At 40.1% G+C, this 20,022-nt stretch overlaps 1 protein-coding gene across 1 annotated transcript in view; it reads left to right on the top strand.

Moving 5' to 3' along the window:
• The window catches only part of LOC126428407 (rootletin-like), a 245,668-nt gene that overhangs the window by 171,361 nt on the left and 54,285 nt on the right, over nt 1–20,022 (top strand). Inside the window, exons 17-18 of the mRNA XM_050090326.1 lie at nt 207–497; nt 19,091–19,225. Coding sequence (XP_049946283.1) covers nt 207–497; nt 19,091–19,225 — 426 coding nt within the window. The remainder of the gene's footprint in view (nt 1–206; nt 498–19,090; nt 19,226–20,022) is intronic.

The raw sequence follows: 20,022 nt of genomic DNA on the forward strand, positions 1-20,022 counted from the left end.
CACAGTTAATTTGACGGGAAATTTTAAAATACCGTGCACCCATTTGTAGAGTGAAAATTAATTCTGGAAGATTTCGGTGCACCTGAAATGGCACCTTTGTGACTAGTGTGCATTACTTTTGTCAACTTTTGGCAGTGAAAAATAGCTTCGATACCATTTGTACTGTAAATGTGATTAATTTACAAACTCGAAATTTAACGGTGCAGGTGGAGAGGCTGAGGGGAGAGTCGGCGCGAGCTGTAGCGGAGTGCGGTGCCGCACGGCAGCGGGCGGAGTCCCTGCAACGGGAGCTGTCGGCGTGCCGGGCGGAGGCGGAGGTGGGGGCGGGGGCGAGCGGCCGCGATGCCGAGGAGGCGGCCCGGCTCAGGGAGAGGCTGGAGGAGGCGGAGCGGCACGTGGCAGAGTCCGAGAGGCGCGCCGCAGAGGTCTCCGTCAAGCTGACGGCGGAGCTGACCGCCGCGCGCGGCCTCTGCGAGCAGCTCGCCGACAGGCTGCAGGTGGGTGCGGCTGCTTTCTGCACGCACTACTGAACCGCCTGCGATGCAGAACGTGACTTTTCTAGAATATCTAAAAGCCGTAAATCATCGGCTGCTTACAGCAGTAGAACTAGAATTCCTTTCCTTTGCGCTGAGAAGTGATGGGGATGGGCCTTGCTGTTAAGGGGCTGTACTACATGGTTCTTTTATCTCTCTCTCTCTCTCTCTCTCTCTCTCTCTCACGCACGCGTGCACACACACACACACACACACACACACACACACACACACACAATTGAACCCATCCCATCTCTCTCATTCTCTCATCTCCCTTTCTCACTCATCATGTCCATGTTCTTTTCCTTTTCCTGTCCTTCTTTTCTCCCATGTCCCTCTCTTTTTATTCTCCCCTCTCACTTGGTATTAAATAACAGTAACGGCAGGAGCATTAAGAGTTGTTTTGAATACAGTGCAGTGCTGTCTGTAATTTCTGGATTGCGTCTTTTCAGTACTGATGTAATAAATATCGTGCTTCTTAGAGTCTTCATTTGTTTTTTTGGTGTAAAACTGACGTTCAGTGAATAACAGTGGGGTTTTTATAAACTAACGTTAACTTACTCTTGCCGTCTAATTGTGTTGTTTTGGATCCATTACGGTACTGTACGTAATGTCAGTTTAAGAGTGGTGTTAGAAAATATCGTGCTTCTATAGTTTTCATTCGCTTTGTTTCTCGTACTGGCTACATTTGACAAACTGTGATTGTGTTACTGTACATCTGCCTGCCGTGTGGAAGTTAGCTGCACGATTCACCGATAGATAAATTTTTACTGACGGTTACATTATCAGACTGTAAGTGTGTCATTCTGTTTTTTAGTGTACTGTAAGTGTAGTGTGATGCACGACAAATGTGGATGTTGCTGTAGATTGAGGCACGGGAGAAGTATCAGAACCGTGGCTCGATATTTCACTCGGGAGAATGCAGCGGGGAAGCTGAAATGTGTCAGACGAGGCTCTCCCGTGACTGTGTAGATTACGTAGTCGAGACGAGAAAGTTGTGGAACTGAAAAGAAAGATTTGTGCTACCCAGATAGAATTATAAATGGCATATTTTGAGTTAGGTGGGTTGAAGGGGGAAGAAGAGAATGGAAGCTGAGAAAAAGTGACAAGTAATAGGCAAAAGGAGAAAACTGCAGAATCACATTCCAAATTCCAGTTAGCAATCAGTTTGACCTCTCGTCTAAAATAAGGGAAGAGCCTCAGCCACTTTTTGAGCTTAATACAGTGCAACAGACTCGTAGGAACGACTTTAATGCTGGAATGGTAGAAAATTCACATAGAAAGAAGAGGGTCTCATTACTGGGAAGCAGTCACAGGAGAGGTGTAGGCCAATTGCTACGGGAAAAGCTGGGCGTAGAATACCGTGCCACAAGTGTCGTGAAACCTAGAACTGAGCTGAGCCGGGTGACAAAGAAGATAGGGGCCTCGTGCAGAAATTTTACGGTGAGGATAAGGCACTTATAATAGAAGGAGCAGGAAACAGTGTGGCTAACAACTTAGACTGCAGCATCAGAGGTGATCCGGAGGAAATAGAATCCGCAACAGCACACACTTATGTGGAGTTTGTCAAGGTTTTTCCAGTGTCTTAGCCAGTCGTGGTCTAATGCAGCTGTTAGACGTGTGGACAGAGAGCTGAGTGAATTGCTGTTGACTGTCATATCTGAGCCATGCCTGTTGCTGCAATTGTGAAATGGGGATACACTAATCGTGGCCTGCATCTAAAACGGAGGGGGAAGGATAGGTTAGCTGAGCACGTTGCAGATAGTTTGGGGAGGTGTTCACAAGCACACTAGACAAAATCTGTGTGATTACTGGAATCAAAGGGACACAGTGAGTAGGTTAGAGTCGGGTTACAGACCGAGAGTATTGAAGGAAATTCTTCTTTTCTTCTCGGTGACGTACAGTCGTAGTGCGTCGGCTGCTCACAGGTGGCGTTCCCTCACTTCTTGAACCAGTTCTTCAGAGTGGTTGATGCCACTTCGTGTCTCGATATTCTGTGACCGAGATTGCTTCTTTCTACCTAGTGGGCACTTTCCTTGTATTCTGCCTTCTAGAATTAATGGCATAATGTGCCCCAGGTACGATGTCTTTCTCGTTTTAATTGTCCCCGTCAGTTCTCTATCCACCCCGGATCTACGCAGCACTTCAGCATTGCTCAATTTCTCAATCCGTGGTATTTTTAGTGATCGATGCGAGAACCACGTTTCTGTTACTTCCAGCCTTTTTACAGAAACTGCTTTAATTGACCAAGTTTCTGCTCGACAGAGGAGGGCGGGGATAATATAGCATCGTACTGAGAAATTAGAGCAATAAAAGACTGTAGTATGTGTAACAGTTTGCAGAAAAATAACATTAATTTGTTTCATCAGAACATTAGACGGTTGGAAAACAAGATACGTGAGCTCTTTAGTGGTTAATAAAAAAAAATGGGAGAAGAGAGACCGTGAAAAAGGGAAAGAATGAAAAGCAAATCGGACTTTGTATAACAGAAAAGCTATCGGCCTTTGCTATTCGGAAAAGCTATTGTTGGGGTGGTCCTTGTGGCGTTTTTGAGCAAAAGTCAAACCAATTTTCACTACAAAAGTTATTGAAAAGAAACAGAGAATAACACAATGTAACTGACAGGGGGAAGTGGCGTAGACGAGAGATCATCCTTTACCAGATTAACTTATCTTCTTTCGGGCGGCGTCCACGTCTTCAAAAATCTCCTTCATTTCAGCGTGAAAAAATCTGCTCCGAAATCTTGTAATAGTCCAGGGATCACTAATTTATACCAATTAAAATCATCTTGATACTGTATGCAATTTAATTCACTTTGCTACTTCCATCCACGGAATTTCTTAATAACTTCCACAATGTCTACACATTACAATCAGATCAAGATTAGCCATTAAGTTTTTACGTCAGCATCCGATCACGCCTGCCTTAAGCTACGGCTATCAAGAGACAATTGAAAACGGATAGAAAACAAAAAAGGTTACAATTTTGGTATTTTCTCTGCCGTCGAGCGCTCATACCGCTGCGACGGGATATTTTTATCTGAGGGAACGAGGGTAGCGCGGCGAAATTCAAAGTCCCGCTACATTGCCCCCTCGACTGTCACGCTAAAACACTTAGCGTGGCAGGCTAGCAAACCTAAAAGTCAATACATGTATATTTTCATTGGAAAGGCCACGTGCATCCATAGGGGATAATCTTAACCAACACTTACTATCTAAACCTATATACTAAATACAATTATTACAGTTTGGATCCTTTTTACCCAATTAATACATATGTACATACAGTTTGTGTGAACAAGCTGTTCACCAGAGCAGTTAATGTTGTGCGCTCCCAGCGTTGGTTTCCCAGTGCATCTCTGGCAGCACGTAGTCTTTGCGCACGCGCAGTAGCATCACTGAATTTCGCGTGCGGCAGTTTCAAAATCGCCGTGTTATGACAGTCTTGAACGGTATTCGCTTTCAGATAGTGTTCATTACAAGTTGTTATTCCAGCATAAATGGCGTGTTAAGTTCGGTGACACCATAAGATTGAGCGTGTGTGTGATCTGAAGCAACGTCCATGTCTTCTGTTACGACACAACACTCCAGGTCCTTGTGCGTTTTCATGACTATTGTTCCCGGGGCATATTTGGTCGATGCAGTTTTTAGCCTCCACATCGCCTACAACAGGTGCTGAGTTTATTGTCTCCAAAGCATCTGAAGGTCGGCCAGGAACAACGGCGTCGATGTTCGCAAAGGTAGGTGTTTCACCACATTGTTTACACTTGCCAACAAACGTTCATTTGCAGCGTGAAAATCCTCATTATCGTCGAAGTAAATTGCAGTTTATATCGATTTACAAACAGTTATTTGGTTTATGCAACATAAGTTTCACAAACAACACAAAATTCGTCGTTTATAGCGTTCACTGTTTAACATAGTTTGCAACACTTTTTGCCACATTTACATTTTAACAGTTCACTTTGTCCAAGCATGTTTACATCGTTAATTATGAAAGCTTACATTTCGTGGTCACGTTTCAAAATATGTTGACAATATGCAAAGTTTTAACACATATACAAATACATATAAATTTACAAGAATATACACGTGAAATATTTACACTAAAAAAAAATTATACTAAGTCCCATTGGCTTTCTTTTATTGGGGTATTAATTTTTTTTATTCAGGTTTGGGCGTGCCAAGGGATATAAGACTTAATATTTAAAGCACGGGCTTTCCTTCATTTATTATTTCTTTCTTTCTTTTGATTCCATATCATGGCTAGTGGTTGACCAGGCTTGTAATGCCATCAATATTCATGTCTTTCTATTCACACTTGAAAGATTACTGTCACACAATATATTCTTACATTCCACAAACAAACAATACCCAGCTGCAGGAGGTGGTAGGATAATGGAGAAAGAAAGAAAGATATACTGGAAGAAACTATTTACTACCTAAAAACTGCCAAATCCTACTGCTAATACAAAAAAAAAGAGAACACAATACATTATAACGTTTGCATCACCTTCAAGGGGTGTGTGAAAGGAGGTGCTTACAATTTACCAAATCATGGGTAAATGTAAGTGTCCTTACGTCAAGTCTGTGTAGGGTAACATCATGACAGATTCTCTGTTTGTGTTGTGATTGTTCATATGACTTAGTGTATTATACCTTAACAAATCCTTGCATGAGTGAATCGCATGTCTGCTCAGTACTTCCTCAATATCTCCACTTCTTGTGGATACCGTCTATACAAATGGAAAATGTATCTCAGAGATTTTCTCTCTCATAATGTGTATTATATGATAACATATCAAATTTCCTCTCAAGAGTTCAACCATGAACTTTCTTCTACTTTAGTGAAGGTTAAACATCATATATATATATATATATATATATATATATATATATATATATATATATATATATATATATATATATATATATATATATATAATCATTTCTATCTATAAATTATAAATAAAGAACATATTATTATAATTGGCAGTAAAATGTCTCTTTCTCACTGTCCGTTGCTCGACGTCGGCTGCACGGATGGTCACTGCTCCTTTGCTCTTACCTTGCATAGCCTAAAAAGTCAAATGTCTTCAACGTAGATGTAATTTTGTCATCTGTTCGCTTAAGTGGAGGTGTTGTACGAGTCGCAAAACGGCCTTAATAACTCTCCTATCTTTTGCTTCCTCAGAGTTTTCTGTCATGTGTAAGTAGAATAAAGGCTAACATGGCACTAAATTTCACTTTCGTAAAAAAAATTTATACAAATGTATTCACATGAGGGCTGTGTAAAAACTATATTTATTCCAACTTAAGTTCCTTAAAATATCATTCTCTTGTCTGAACACGAACTATAAATGTTTTCTTCCGCACAATGGCTTAACAAAACTTAACGAAAGGTTACTAAGTTACACTTCTGAAATAAATTAAAGCTAATGTGTTTCCATGTTACCTTCTTATTATATTTCTTTCAACAGCTGTAATCATCATTATGTTCACTCTGCTTTTCTTGCATTCATTCATTTTCAAGGGCACTGTAAACAGATTCACTTTTAACGTCTTGTACTCACGTGTTCTAACTCATCACAAATGTTTTCTCTCAAACTGAAATTCTTATGTAATCTTAAAGATGTAGACTGTTTACTCACTTCTCTATGTAGCACAATATTACCAAACATTCTCACTCATTCCTTACTCACATATTCATCATAATATATATATCCTTATACATCAAACAGATTCCTCATCAAACATTAATATATCACATACGTGGGGCCATTTGGCACTTCCATTCTCATAAAACTCCAATAATATTTTCCTCAAATAATCTGTCTCCATCAACTACTTCACAGTAACTTACCTTCTTATATTAACTTAAATATTAACTCGTGGCTCTCCAGCAGGGATACGACTTCCTCAAATCCTGCCCAGAAATGAGATCCATCCTTCATGAAATCCTCCCCACTCCACCAAGAGTGTCTTTCCGCCGTCCACCTAACCTTCGTAACCTCTTAGTTCATCCCTATGAAATCCCCAAACCACATTCCCTACCCTCTGGCTCCTACCCTTGTAACCGCCCCCGGTGTAAAACCTGTCCCATGCACCCTCCCACCACCACCTACTCCAGTCCTGTAACCCGGAAGGTGTACACGATCAAAGGCAGAGCCACGTGTGAAAGCACCCACGTGATCTACCAACTGACCTGCCTACACTGTGACGCATTCTATGTGGGAATGACCAGCAACAAACTGTCCATTCGCATGAATGGACACAGGCAGACAGTGTTTGTTGGTAATGAGGATCACCCTGTGGCTAAACATACCTTGGTGCACGGCCAGCACATCTTGGCACAGTGTTACACCGTCCGGGTTATCTGGATACTTCCCACTAACACCAACCTATCCGAACTCCGGAGATGGGAACTTGCTCTTCAGTATATCCTCTCTTCCCGTTATCCACCAGGCCTCAATCTCCGCTAATTTCAAGTTGCCGCCACTCATACCTCACCTGTCATTCAACAACATCTTTGCCTCTGCACTTCTGCCTCGACTGACATCTCTGCCCAAACTCTTTGTCTTTAAATATGTCTGCTTGTGTCTGTATATGTGTGGATGGATATGTGTGTGTGTGCGAGTGTATACCCGTCCTTTTTTCCCCCTAAGGTAAGTCTTTCCGCTCCCGGGATTGGAATGACTCCTTACCCTCTCCCTTAAAACCCACATCCTTTCGTCTTTCCCTCTCCTTCCCTCTTTGCTGATGAGGCAACAGTTTGTTGCGAAAGCTTGAATTTTGTGTGTATGTTTGTGTTCGTTTGTGTGTCTGTCAACCTGCCAGCACTTTCATTTGGTAAGTCACATCATCTTTGATTTTAGATATATAAATATTAACTCATTCATACTGACCATTCATTCTTACATCCTCATTCATTCTGCTACATACCTATGTCATTACTGAGCTCAATAGCTATTATTTCCTCTCATTGTCGTGCCTTGAAATAACTAACTAGTTGTTGATTCACCTTATAATTTACAATTAACAACAAATGTAACCTGTGTAGATCTCATTCCTATATGAATATCTTTTCTCATTTAGTAAGTGTACTCGCCTGGGTTTACCTTCTCTTCATAATTATGTGTACAAGTGTAACTGCAGTATATAATTTCCATAAATGAATGTTTGTGTTCTTAGGCTGTATAACTTAATGTTAGTGTATTCAAGACAAATATTTATGATCTCGTTTTCACAGCAACTTGCTCATGTTCAACTTAGTTATCATTATATTATGTTGTTTTAGTGCACAAAGGGTTTCAAATGTCTGTGGGGATGCAGCCCCCTCGGCTTGTGAGATAACGGGTATTCTAGGGAGTAACAACCTGGGTGAGGTATGCTTGCTATTCTGAAAGGACCTGAATATAATAGCTGTCATTTTCTGTTCAGTTGTTTTAATGTTGTAGACTTGGGACGTGAACGCAAAAGAACAAGGTCATCAACCTGATAGGTTTATTAATTCCTGTTCTGCTGTCATTTTGTCGTCGTACCTGAGGAAACAAACCGTCTCAGCCGTTGCGCTCTTACAACACCTCACGACCGAATCACGAGCGCTTAGCTCGGTCGTCGTCTGTTTTCCGTCGTCTGCTGTGTTTGGCCGGGTTCATTGACCAGCTCCACTATGTTTACATTCCGGCCGGTTGGCGCCCACGCGTCAGCTGATGGCGCGCCGCTATTGTTGTTGCTATTTCGTGGCGGGGAGTGCATAACTGTACTGGGGAACGGGGCGGATTCCGCGGAGGGTTATGATTTGTCATGCGTGAATTTTGTGTGTTCCACATATTCTGTCGGTGATTGTTGGGATTGGTATTGTTTTGGCGGTAATTATGTCTGTTATATCCCATGTTCCTGTCAAAGTAGCCCGGGTTGTACCGGTTATTCTCACGTCTCCTATTGTTGTTGTTGTACTGTCTGTAATTTTCATTTTGCTTGTAGTTACCATTTTGATATGGGTGATAATTATTGTTATTATTCCACGAATTTCTGCGGTTGTTCCTACCGTCATACACGTTTCCATTTGAGTATGTTTCGCACGCAGGCACCGTATTGTGTCGCGGCGCGGACGGATGGTTCCACCAACCACCGTCACTACGGTTCCTTTGGGGTGGGTGCTGATTTTGGTTACTAATATAAGTAAAATTTGAATGGCGTGAATCGCCTCTGTAAACTACGTCCATTTGATCTAAGAAGTTTAAGAAAGTCTTAACGTCATTCTCCGGTACTCCTATTAATCTGACTCGGTATGGAAAAGGTAAGTGGCTCTTTAAAGTGTCAATTATCGCTGGCAAGTCGGCTGGTTTGGACCAGTACAGTGTCTTGTCTAGGTACCTCTCAAAGTATTGTCTCAATGTCTCTTTTTTAGGGTCATAGGTCTCGGGGTTGCACACTTCTCTCCTTAGACTCTGTTGCTCATTCTCGGACCAGAATTCGTCCAAGAAGGCTTGTTCGAACTTTTCAAACATAAGGCACCGCCGCTTCATAGCGGCACCCCACTTAGCTGCTCGTCCTCTCATGAGATTGGTGACGTATCTGATTTTATCGACTTCTGACCAACTACGTGGAAAAGCACCGTCAAATGATCTAATAAACACAATAGGGTGGACTTTGTGCTTGTCCTCACTGGAAAATGTCTGGAAATGCCCATGTCTTACAAACGTGTCATCGGCCATGCCGGTTGGCATAACTGTATTGACGTAGTTTGTGTCACTTGCTACTCTAGGTGTCGTATCGTAATGTTGCTTGTTTGGTGGAAAAGAAGGCGGCACATTGTAATTTTGATTGGAAATAGGTGATTCCACAATAGGTGTTCTGTCTCTGTCGTTAGCAGCCGCGGCTCGTGGTTTCTTTACTGGGGAAGGCTGCAGTATTTATCGATCGGAGCCGACATAGACCTCGGGTCATGCTACAGATTAGTCTCACATAAACAACTAAGAATTCAGGGGCAGGGGGGTGGGCATATCACTCTCTACCCATAATTTTACGTACTGTATCTTCTATAATCAGGTATTAAATATCATTAGAAGCTAACTTCGAGTTAAAATCTTTCGTTAGTGTTTTTAAACGTCATCATTACATTTTCTGACACTTTGCAGCAAATCATACGAAAAGACGCGTTTCGGAGAGATCTTTAATGCGATGAATGTTAACTTTGCGGCTGCTTAATATTTTAGGTGTTTTCAGTACTAAACTTAAGGCGTTTATTGTGGTTTACCTCCAAAGCTCGAAGTTTACGAGTTCGCATGTCGATACTGTGATGTTTTGGTGACATCACAGGTCTTGTGCAAGTAAAACTCACTAAAATCTTGCAAAATACACTCCGAAAAAGAAACTTGCTAATATCACACGATATCAACAAAAGCAGTCGATCAGCAAACAAGGAAAGTTAAGTAATGGGACAAATTTCGTGCGCTTAGTCCTCTAATCACTTATGAAACTCTCACTAGATGGCAGTACTGTTATGTTACTGCAGTCTAGTGCACTCTGGCAGGATATTTGCAAACTTATTCTAAATGTGGATAAAATAGCCAATGGCAGAAACAAAGGAACTATGTAAAACAGTATCAAAACAATAATACTAAACGTCGATTAATGACGCATCGAAGCGTAGTAGAGATGTGCAGAGACAGAGATTGGATAGCGAAGTTTCGGCCACTCTACATTCCTTTATAACATAGATAGTGGAACGTGAAAAACGTGTGGTGGTTGGTATTACACCCTTAGGCTGCAAACTCTGAGCCTTCGGGTCGCCCATAAAGAGCAATACTATGTAGAAGTCACGCCCCCAAACCGCTACTACATGCAGCTTACGGACGTTCCAAGGCGCAGCCTAAACGCTACTAAGCGTTCAGAAAACATCTACCGATACAAACAGTTCCAAAAACGTTGACCGTCGTTATTTTAATTGGAATGGGAATTATGCGAAATTCATCCTAATAATTTAAATTATGTAATACGTTCTTGCGAAATTTACTTTAACATATATTTTGGGGCGGCTCCGCCTCAGAGCCTTTACTTACGAGCCGCGCCTGGTCGTTAGCCATGGTTTTAGCTGTTTTGTCGTTTCCTAGCGATGCGTTTGCACCAATCGCCAAACACGGCACAACATTGTCTCGTAATTTTGTCACTTCGTCTTCTGTGTGTTTTGTCTCGTCTATAACATGTGTCTTTGCTTTTGAAAGTATGTCCTGTGTAATTGTTTCAAGTTTTTTGTCCAGATAGTCGTCACACAATTTACATTCATGTAGAATTCTTTCGGCCATGTTGGTGTCGTTGTTTAGTGACGCGAGGTCCGCTCGGTCTTCTAATTTTTCTATCTTTTCTTTGAGGTGGGTCTGTTCAAGAACCACCATTGTGAGTTGTTGGGTAATATTTCCCACTTCATCAGTCAGCTTTTCTTGGGTGGAGCTAGCTGAAGTGTGGGCCTGAGCTAACTCTTCCACACGAGTGTTCACTTCCTGCTGCACATTAACTATTTGAGTTAACTGATTCTCACATCGGTTGATATTGTTTTTTGTTTCGTGTGTGAATGTAACCAAAGTTTCTTCCTGTTTAGTGACTCGATCGGAAAATGTCTCAAATCGCTGGCTGAGCTGTTGAGTGGTGTTATTTAATTCTGCCATCTGTTTTGTCGTCCGTTCAAAATTTTCGATCATAGTATGGTTTAATATGTCAATTTTCTGACTAGTGTCTCGTTTTATGTCTGTAAATAACTCTAATAGTCGGTCCAGTTTGTCAGTTTCCTGTGTCCGATTTGTGTCACATTGCTGAATTTGTCTCATATTCGGTTCTGACATTGATGTTAACAATGGTGCTGACGGTCTAGTCTCGCGTCCATTCCACATTTCGTCATTTAAAGTCGCCATATGTGTTTTATCACAAATGTTGCGAGTTTGAAGCAAAATTATTGCATTGATCTGTGAACTCGTCCATGGAGGGAAACACGGACTTTCTTGTTGGTTGAAAGATGAATCTACTTCACTTAACTCATCTGCCGAAACTATCTCTACCTTACCACGTTCCATTGTAATAGGATATATAATCGTAAGTCAAAAAGGGAATAATATAAGTCTGATTAATAAAGATTTGACTCAAATTTAGGTTGAAATATTTTCTCGTCAATGTAAATGATTGCAAACAATGGTTGAGAAAGATGCAGCAGGGCGGACAAAATTTTTCGTAACAAATGACTGTTTGGCGATCAAATTCACGATCTTCATATGCTACAACAATACTATAATTACCACAAACTACAATAGAGATAGATAATTTTGTAAAAATCTAGAAGAAAGCTACAGGATGTGTGGAAAAGGAAAAATGGATTCTGCAGTTGACTATTGAATGTTTGAATGAAACATAATTGTGTGACTCACCATTAAATTTTCTGTCCTGCAGCGGCTGGTCAATCACTTCTGCGTAAATCGTATTCGTTAAAATATGGATTTTCTTAATACATCTCCATTGGATAGTCACCAAAAGGTCTCAAAATAACAGTTTTGCATCAATGTATGCCATGAAAAGAAAAACAGATTGAATTAGTTACAAAAATTCTTTACAATATTGTTGTATGATCATTTGCTTAGGTACAATAAAGTTGGTATTTTAATTACCATTTAAACTTCAGGATTTTTGGTTATTCTCTGTTGGAAAAAAAACCAATTAAAGTTTCAAATTTGCTCAAAAACGACACATCCAAAAATTGCGTCCTGTCGCGGGAGCCAGTTGTAGTAGTTAATAAAAAAAATGGGAGAAGAGAGACCGTGAAAAATGGAAAGAATGAAAAGCAAATCGGACTTTGTATTACAGAAAAGCTATCGGACTTTGTTATTCGGAAAAGCTATTGTTGGGGTGGTCCTTGTGGCGTTTTTGAGCAAAAGTCAAAGCAATTTTCACTACAAAAGTTATTGAAAAGAAACAGAGAATAACACAATGTAACTGACAGGGGGAAGTGGCGTAGACGAGAGATCATCATTTACCAGATTAACTTATCTTCTTTCGGGCGGCGTCCACGTCTTCAAAAATCTCCTTCATTTCAGCGTGAAAAAATCTGCTCCGAAATCTTGTAATAGTCCAGGGATCACTAATTTATACCAATTAAAATCATCTTGATACTGTATGCAATTTAATTCACTTTGCTACTTCCATCCACGGAATTTCTTAATAACTTCCACAATGTCTACACATTACAATCAGATCAAGATTAGCCATTAAGTTTTTACGTCAGCATCCGATCACGTCTGCCTTAAGCTACGGCTATCAAGAGACAATTGAAAACGGATAGAAAACAAAAAAGGTTACAATTTTGGTATTTTCTCTGCCGTCGAGCGCTCATACCGCTGCGACGGGATATTTTTATCTGAGGGAACGAGGGTAGCGCGGCGAAATTCAAAGTCCCGCTACAGCTCTCTCTATGCCCAGAAGATGTGAAAAATTCTGTCACTTCAGATGTTCTGTGCCTCTTTGAGCACCGTGTAGCCACAGGCACGGAGAAGTTACATATCGGGGAATATAGAACTTGCATCGTTTTTGTGTAGAGTTAACACAGAAAAAGGAAGAGTTGCAACACGTGTAAAAGTTGGACACAAAGTCAAAAATATTGTAACTAATAGTTTTTGTGTCGATCAAAACGTATAAGTTTGTGCGTGAGAGTTGTTACGGCAGAATACTTCTCTAATAATTGTATCTGTCTACATGTGCCCTCCAGGAAACTTTCAGTTATTTAAGAGAAATCTAGATGCATTATTGAGCTTTCTTAAAAGATACAAACAAAAGAAAATGAACTAGAATTATTATTTGAGTGTTTCAATGAAATTTCAGTAGTAAATTTTCTAGCTTTTGTCCAGAAAATAGTAGGACACCGATTGATAACATTTTTATGTATAGCACACAGGCTGTAACAGTTAATGTGTACTCAATTGCTAATGAACTATTTGATCATGATGCACAATTAAGAGAAATAAACAGTATGGCATGTCACAACCATGAGGCGTACAAAGCAGTGAGACTTATTAATGAGCACAGGATACAGTGTTTCAATAGTAAGCTTCAAGGGGTGGTAGGGGGTGATGTATAAGCAGAAAGAAACATCAAATTCAGTTTATTCCACAGTTAATTTCTATCAATATTTGAAAGTTTCTTTTCTAAAAAACCATCCATAAGTGAAAACAAGTAAGCTGTGGACAACTAAGGGAATTCAGAGCTCATGTAAGAGGAAGAGGAAAATTTATGTAAATAAGTCAATATCCGATATTACTTGCACACTACAAAAAATATTTAATATTTTAAGAAAAGCCATTAAAATATCCAGACGTATGTGTGTCCCGAGAGCAATAAATAATGCGGATAATAAGATGAACACTAGAAGTACCGTGTGATTTTTTTTTTTGACGCACGAAGGTTTTCCAAGGGTTCTACCCCCGTCCATAATCGTTCCAGGACCAAATTCTCCCGTGACTTTTCATCATATATGGGATTGTACAATTCGCCAAAATTTCATCCCTCTAGCCCTCTTAGAAGTATGAAAAATTTATCTGTTATACAAGATGTACCAAGTGGTTCATTTTTTACCCATACACATTTTAATTCAATTTGATATCAGTAACACCAATTTTCAGAAACTAAATAGTTTCTGAGTGTGCCTTGACATTACTCACTAGATGTTGGAGTATATTAGAACACTTTGTCCCAAAAAGAATGCAAAATACAGAGAATTCAGAGGTCAGGCTATACTTTATATCAGTGTGGCTTTCCGTATTATACGGACTGGCTTCATGCAGACTTACAGAGTGACACAGAGAAGCTGTAGAGTAACATATTATATAGTGGGAAAGCTGCCTCCCCACCACTCCTACATTGCTGTCTGGGGCACTGCTAATAGTTCTCTTACACGGCAACAGATATCGGGCATGTCGCCCCTACGGAACATTACGACTGACAACTTCTTCACCTCTGTGAAATAGGTAGATGAAGTGAAACAAAAAGCAACAAGTTTAGCTGGCACACTCTGAAGATCACTCAGAGAGGTCCCTCCTGCAACACCAAGTGGAAATGATGCATTTAATACAACGAACGTGCAAATCGGGTGACAATCTTCTCATGGCATACCGAGGAGGGGGTTGGGGGGGGGGGGAACCTTAGTCTGAGCAATGTGCGTGCTGGATGTCAGATGACTGAGAATACTGAGAAGGAACTACAGAAACGGTGATGTTTTATAATGAAACAAAGAGTGGAGTCTATGTAGTTGACTAAATGGCTAGACACTACAGTGTCCAGGCTGGCATGTCTTTTAAATTTTTGAGCTCGTCACGATCAACACATGCACAATTTTTAAATTACTTACCTCTAAGGTTTCTCACCGAGACTTTATCCCAGAATAGCAGATGAGCTTGCTGCCCTCTACAAACTGCAAAGAGGAGCCAATTCCCCCTTGCAGCTACTCGTTACTGGCACTGGCTAATATGGAAACAGAAGGAGTTATCAGATTTGGTTTCCTGCAAACAACAAAACAACAGAGGGAATAAAACATCAAACATAAGCTTCAAGTGCAACAAGTGTGTGTGCAAAAGCTGCCAAGCAAAAACTCTTGTTGAATGTCTGAACTGTGAGCAGCTCTGTCAAGTCTGTGTTCCTATATATTTCGAAGTATTTATAATTACAGACTGAAGTTTTTTCTTCTTACGTTTTAATTCCTAAATCACAATAAGCGAGAAAACCCACAAAGCATTTTAGTCACCTGCTGTGTTTTAGAATCTTTCACATATACTCGATACTTAACTTGTATGTAAAAGTTAAAATACTATTAGTACTCACACAAACAGTGTGTTTTGATTGTGTTGCAAAATTTTTTTATAAAGAGAAACATTGTAAAATTGTTTTACTTACTTGTTTAATGATGATTGATGAAAGACTGTGGAATTTCTTCTGTAAAATTCAAAATTAAAAAAAAAAAAATCTGAAAATATATATTTGACAGTGTACTGTTCATTTTAGAGGCCAAATTATCATTTGGTTACACTTTAGGATCTTCCTGAACATACTGTCGGCATGGTGGCTCTCAAAATACCACCCTAATATGAATAAAACGGTGGTTTCCAACTGTGGGTCAGAAATGACCCACACGGTACTATTAGGGGTACGGCGAAGTCCGTACGGGACGTTGTCAAACGAGAGACAGGACAGCCAGTCAGTGTACAAGATTCCGTAACAATTAAACTAAATGACAGTGGTGAGGCTGATAATTCGCAAGTTGCAACTACTTTTAGCAATCACTTTCTGATCGTAAAAGCAAATACAGGATTAAACGGTTCAATTGAAGAAGCGAGAGAATATATTGAAAATGTCAATCCACAAAACTATAAGCAGCTGAAAGTAGCACCAGCATCCTTCACTGAAATTAATAAAGTTATAAAAATTCTAAAAAATGAAAGCTCATGTGAGGTTGATGAAATTTCAAACAGAATTCTTAAAAGGTGTTCCATGTAGCGGGACTTTGAATTTCGCCGCGCTACACTCGTTCCCTCAGATAAAAAATATCCCGTCACAGCGGTATAAGTGCTCGACGGCAGAGAAACTACTAAAATTGTAACTCTTTTTTTTGTTTTCTATCCGTTTCTTGATTGTCTCTTGATAGCCGAAGCTTAAGGCAGACGTGATCTGATGGAGATGTTAAAAATAAAACTTGTTAGCTAGTCTTGATCTGATTTTAATGTGTAGACATATTGTGGAAGTTGTTAAGAATTTTGGAGGATGGAAGTAGCAAAGTAAATTAAATTGCATACAGTATCAAGATGATTTTAATTGGCATAAATTAGTGATTCCTGGACGATTGCAAGATTTCAGAGCAGACTTTTCACGCAGAAATGGAGGAGATTTTTGAAGACCTGGATGCCACACGAAAGAAGACAATTTAACCTGGTAAAGGATGAACTCTTATCTACGCCACTTCCCCCTTTCAGTTACAGTTTGTTATTCTCTGTTTCTTTTCAATAATTTTTGTAGTGGAAATTGGTTTAACTTTTACTCAAAAACGCCACAAGGACCACCCCAACAATAGCTTTTCTGTAATACGAAGTCCGATTTGCTTTTCATTCTTTCCCTTTTTTTCATGGTCATTTACGATTTTAAAATCACCGTTTCTTTTCTTTCACTTACAATTTCTTCCCACATTTTCAACCCTTTTCTTTTTCTTTTCTTCTCTCTTTTCTTTTTTTTCATTAACCACTACATCCAACTTAATAAGTAATGTCCTTAGTGATATGTGCAATGCTTCACTGCCACAGGGAATTTTTGCAGACACATTAAAATAAGTAGTTGTGAAACTACTTCATAAGAAAGGTGACAAGACAGACTTAACCAATTATCATACTCGCACATTTCCAAAATACTCGAAAAAATAATGTACTCGAGTGTAGTTGCAAAACAATTTACTTAGGATGTCACAGTTTGGATTCTAGAAAGGTAGCTCGACTGAGAGTGCCGTGCCTACTTTCACTCGTGAAACACTACGAGCCTTAAATAATAATATATCACCAGCTGGTGTTTTTTGTGGTCTTTCCGAGGTGTTTCATTGTGTAGCTCACGTTACTCTCTTAGAACAACTCTAATTTTATGGAATTGATGGCTGTATGCCCAGCTGGTATAAATTGTATTTAGCAAACAGAATGCGAAACGTACTGAATAATTCAGACAATGTCGGAAAATTAGAAAATTGTAGTGGCCGGGGAAAAATAGTCACAAAGGAGTCCCATAGGGTCTAGTTTTAGGTTCACGTCTGTTCCGTAATTACACGAATGACCTTCCATTTCACATTCAACAAGCAAAATGGTATTCTTTTTTTTTTTTTTGCAGATGGTAATAGTGTTATAATAAATCCCTTTAGAGAATAAATAACATAAGAGTTGATGAATGATATTTTGTAAAGAATTCTTAAGTGATTCTCTGAAAATGGACTCTCCCTAAATTTTGAAAAAACACTCTACTTTCAGTTTTGCGCAACAGATAGTCATACTAACAACTGATGCAACAGATGAGCAGGAGTGTAACTCTTCAAAGAGCCAGGAATTTTAGCTGCACTGTCACCATCCATATATCTGCTACTGAAATTCCTCATAAACAATCCGTCACAGCTTGAGAACAGTGATATCTGTACCTGCAACACTGAAGGGAGAAATGGGGCAGGTACAAGTAGGACTTGCACACAGAGGGTTCTGTGCAAAACTGCTGTGTATATAGAAAGTTCATCCACTCCGGGAATTGAGAGTCTCAGTGAATTGGTACTAACACTGGCAAGATATCGGTCTCGGGGATTCTGAGACTTTCAAGAATGTTTTATTTTCAAGTTTGACATTGAATAATGGTGAAAAAAGAAATATTTTTTGTGTGATATAATTACAAAGTAAAACTTTTCTGATATTTCTACCATTACTTGTACTGTGAAACCTTGCTTCTTGCCAATTTTCATGATTGTATGTCATCATAAAGTATCCTATAGGTTTTAATTAGTGAGTTTTCCAGTATCAAAATATGTGACGTAAATGGCAATATCTTTGGATTGTAGTGACGTAAAAGCTTCACTTTTTACACCACCGAAGCACCACAAACCTCAGTGTCTGACATAAATTTCAAGTGCATACATGTATCTAATGACGAGAAAAAGGGTTTTCAACAGTCGGACAGACAGACAGACAGTTGGGCAGCTGGACGGACGGTCGGCCGGCCCGACGGGTACGTGGCCGGTCGGACAGATGGACGGGTCGACGGACGGACATCGGGATGGACGGACAGCCGCATGGATGAGCCAGCTGTCAGTCAGCCGGACGGATGAGCAGGCAGACGAACAACCGGACGGGTGGGCGGGTGTGTGGACAGGCAGATGGACGGAGGGGCGGGCGGGCCAAGTGATTGTAGCCAAAAATTGTAACCTGTTATTGTATGACTAAAAACTAAGTTTGTCATTTGGGTAAATACAGGAAAAACCGGTAACTGTGGCAGTTGGTTGTACTACTTTCCTGGTAATAGTATGCAACTGATTGCACAAATAAAAGCAGTTGCATTATTTTGAAGGATTGTGTGTGTGTGTGTGTGTGTGTGTGTGTGTGTGTGTGTGTGTGTGTGTGTGTGTGTCCTAATTAAGTTACCTAATGAATTCGCTATAATTGTTAAGAATAAATAAATAATAAGAATAGACTTTGTTCCATTTACTTGACAAAATGTAGCTCAAAATTAGTTAGTTCAAATAAGTAATTTGCTTGACAAAAATGGAACTGATCGAGTGGTTTTTCTTGTCATTATATTTCAGGAAAGTGCTGTAAATGAAAGTAGTCTGGATTTGAAACTTAAAAATTTGTGTCGCACAGAATCTGTTGCTCTGTCATTGTTAATTCCTAAAGGAGGTGCTTTTAGGTCGACGAACCTCACATATAATAATTACATTTTTATTGATGTCTGTAGTACGGTTTCCTTCAAAATTTTTGTTGTTGTAAATAACAGTCTGCAAAACATTGTCATTTGCAGGAAGGTAGAGTCGATAAGAAAGACTCGGAGACTTGCACAGAATGGGAATATCCTGACCTGGAACAGCTGGTGGCGAGGCACCGCGAGGAGATCGAGAGGATAAAGGACCAGACTGTTGACTACTTCGCCAACCAGGTACTCTTCCATCAACCATTTCCCGCTCGAGCTGTGACCTTTGTGGCAACAGTTACGGGGCCGATCTGGACTCTCGTATCGTGTGTATGGTTGTTGTTGTTGTTGTTGTGGTGGTGGTGGTGGTGGTGGTGGTGGTGGTGGTGGTGGTGCTGTTCAGTCCAGAGATTGGTTTGATGCAGCTCTCCATGCTACTCTGTCCTGTACAAGCCTCTTCATCTATGAATAACTACTGCAACCTACATCCTTCTGATTCTGCTTAGTGTATTCATCTCTTGGTCTCCCTCTACAATTTTTTGCTCTCCATATTTCCCTCCAATACTAAATTGGTGATCCTTCGATGCTTCAGAACGTGTCCTACCAACCGATCCCTTCTTCTAGTCAAGTTGTGCCACGAATTCCTCTTCTCCCCAATTCTATTCAGTATCTCCTCATTCATTACGTGATCTACCCATGTAATCCTCGGCATTCATCTGTAGTACCACATTTCGAAAGCTTTATTCTCTTCTTGTCTACACTGTTTATTGTCCATGTTTCACATCCATATACGGCTACACTCCATAGAAATACTTTAAGAAAAGACTTCCTGACACTTAAATCTGTACTCGATGTAAACAGATTTCTCTTCTTCGGAAACGCTTTCCTTGCCATTGCCAGTCTACATTTTATATCCTCTCTACTTCGACCATCATCAGTTATTTTGCTCCCCAAATAGCAAAACTCATTTACTACTTTAAGCGTCTCATTTTCTAATCTAATTCCCTCAGCATCACCCAAGTTAATTCGACTACATTCCATTA

Source organism: Schistocerca serialis, chromosome 12 (assembly GCF_023864345.2).
Source record: "Schistocerca serialis cubense isolate TAMUIC-IGC-003099 chromosome 12, iqSchSeri2.2, whole genome shotgun sequence".
In the NCBI taxonomy this organism is placed as follows: Eukaryota; Metazoa; Arthropoda; class Insecta; order Orthoptera; family Acrididae; genus Schistocerca; species Schistocerca serialis.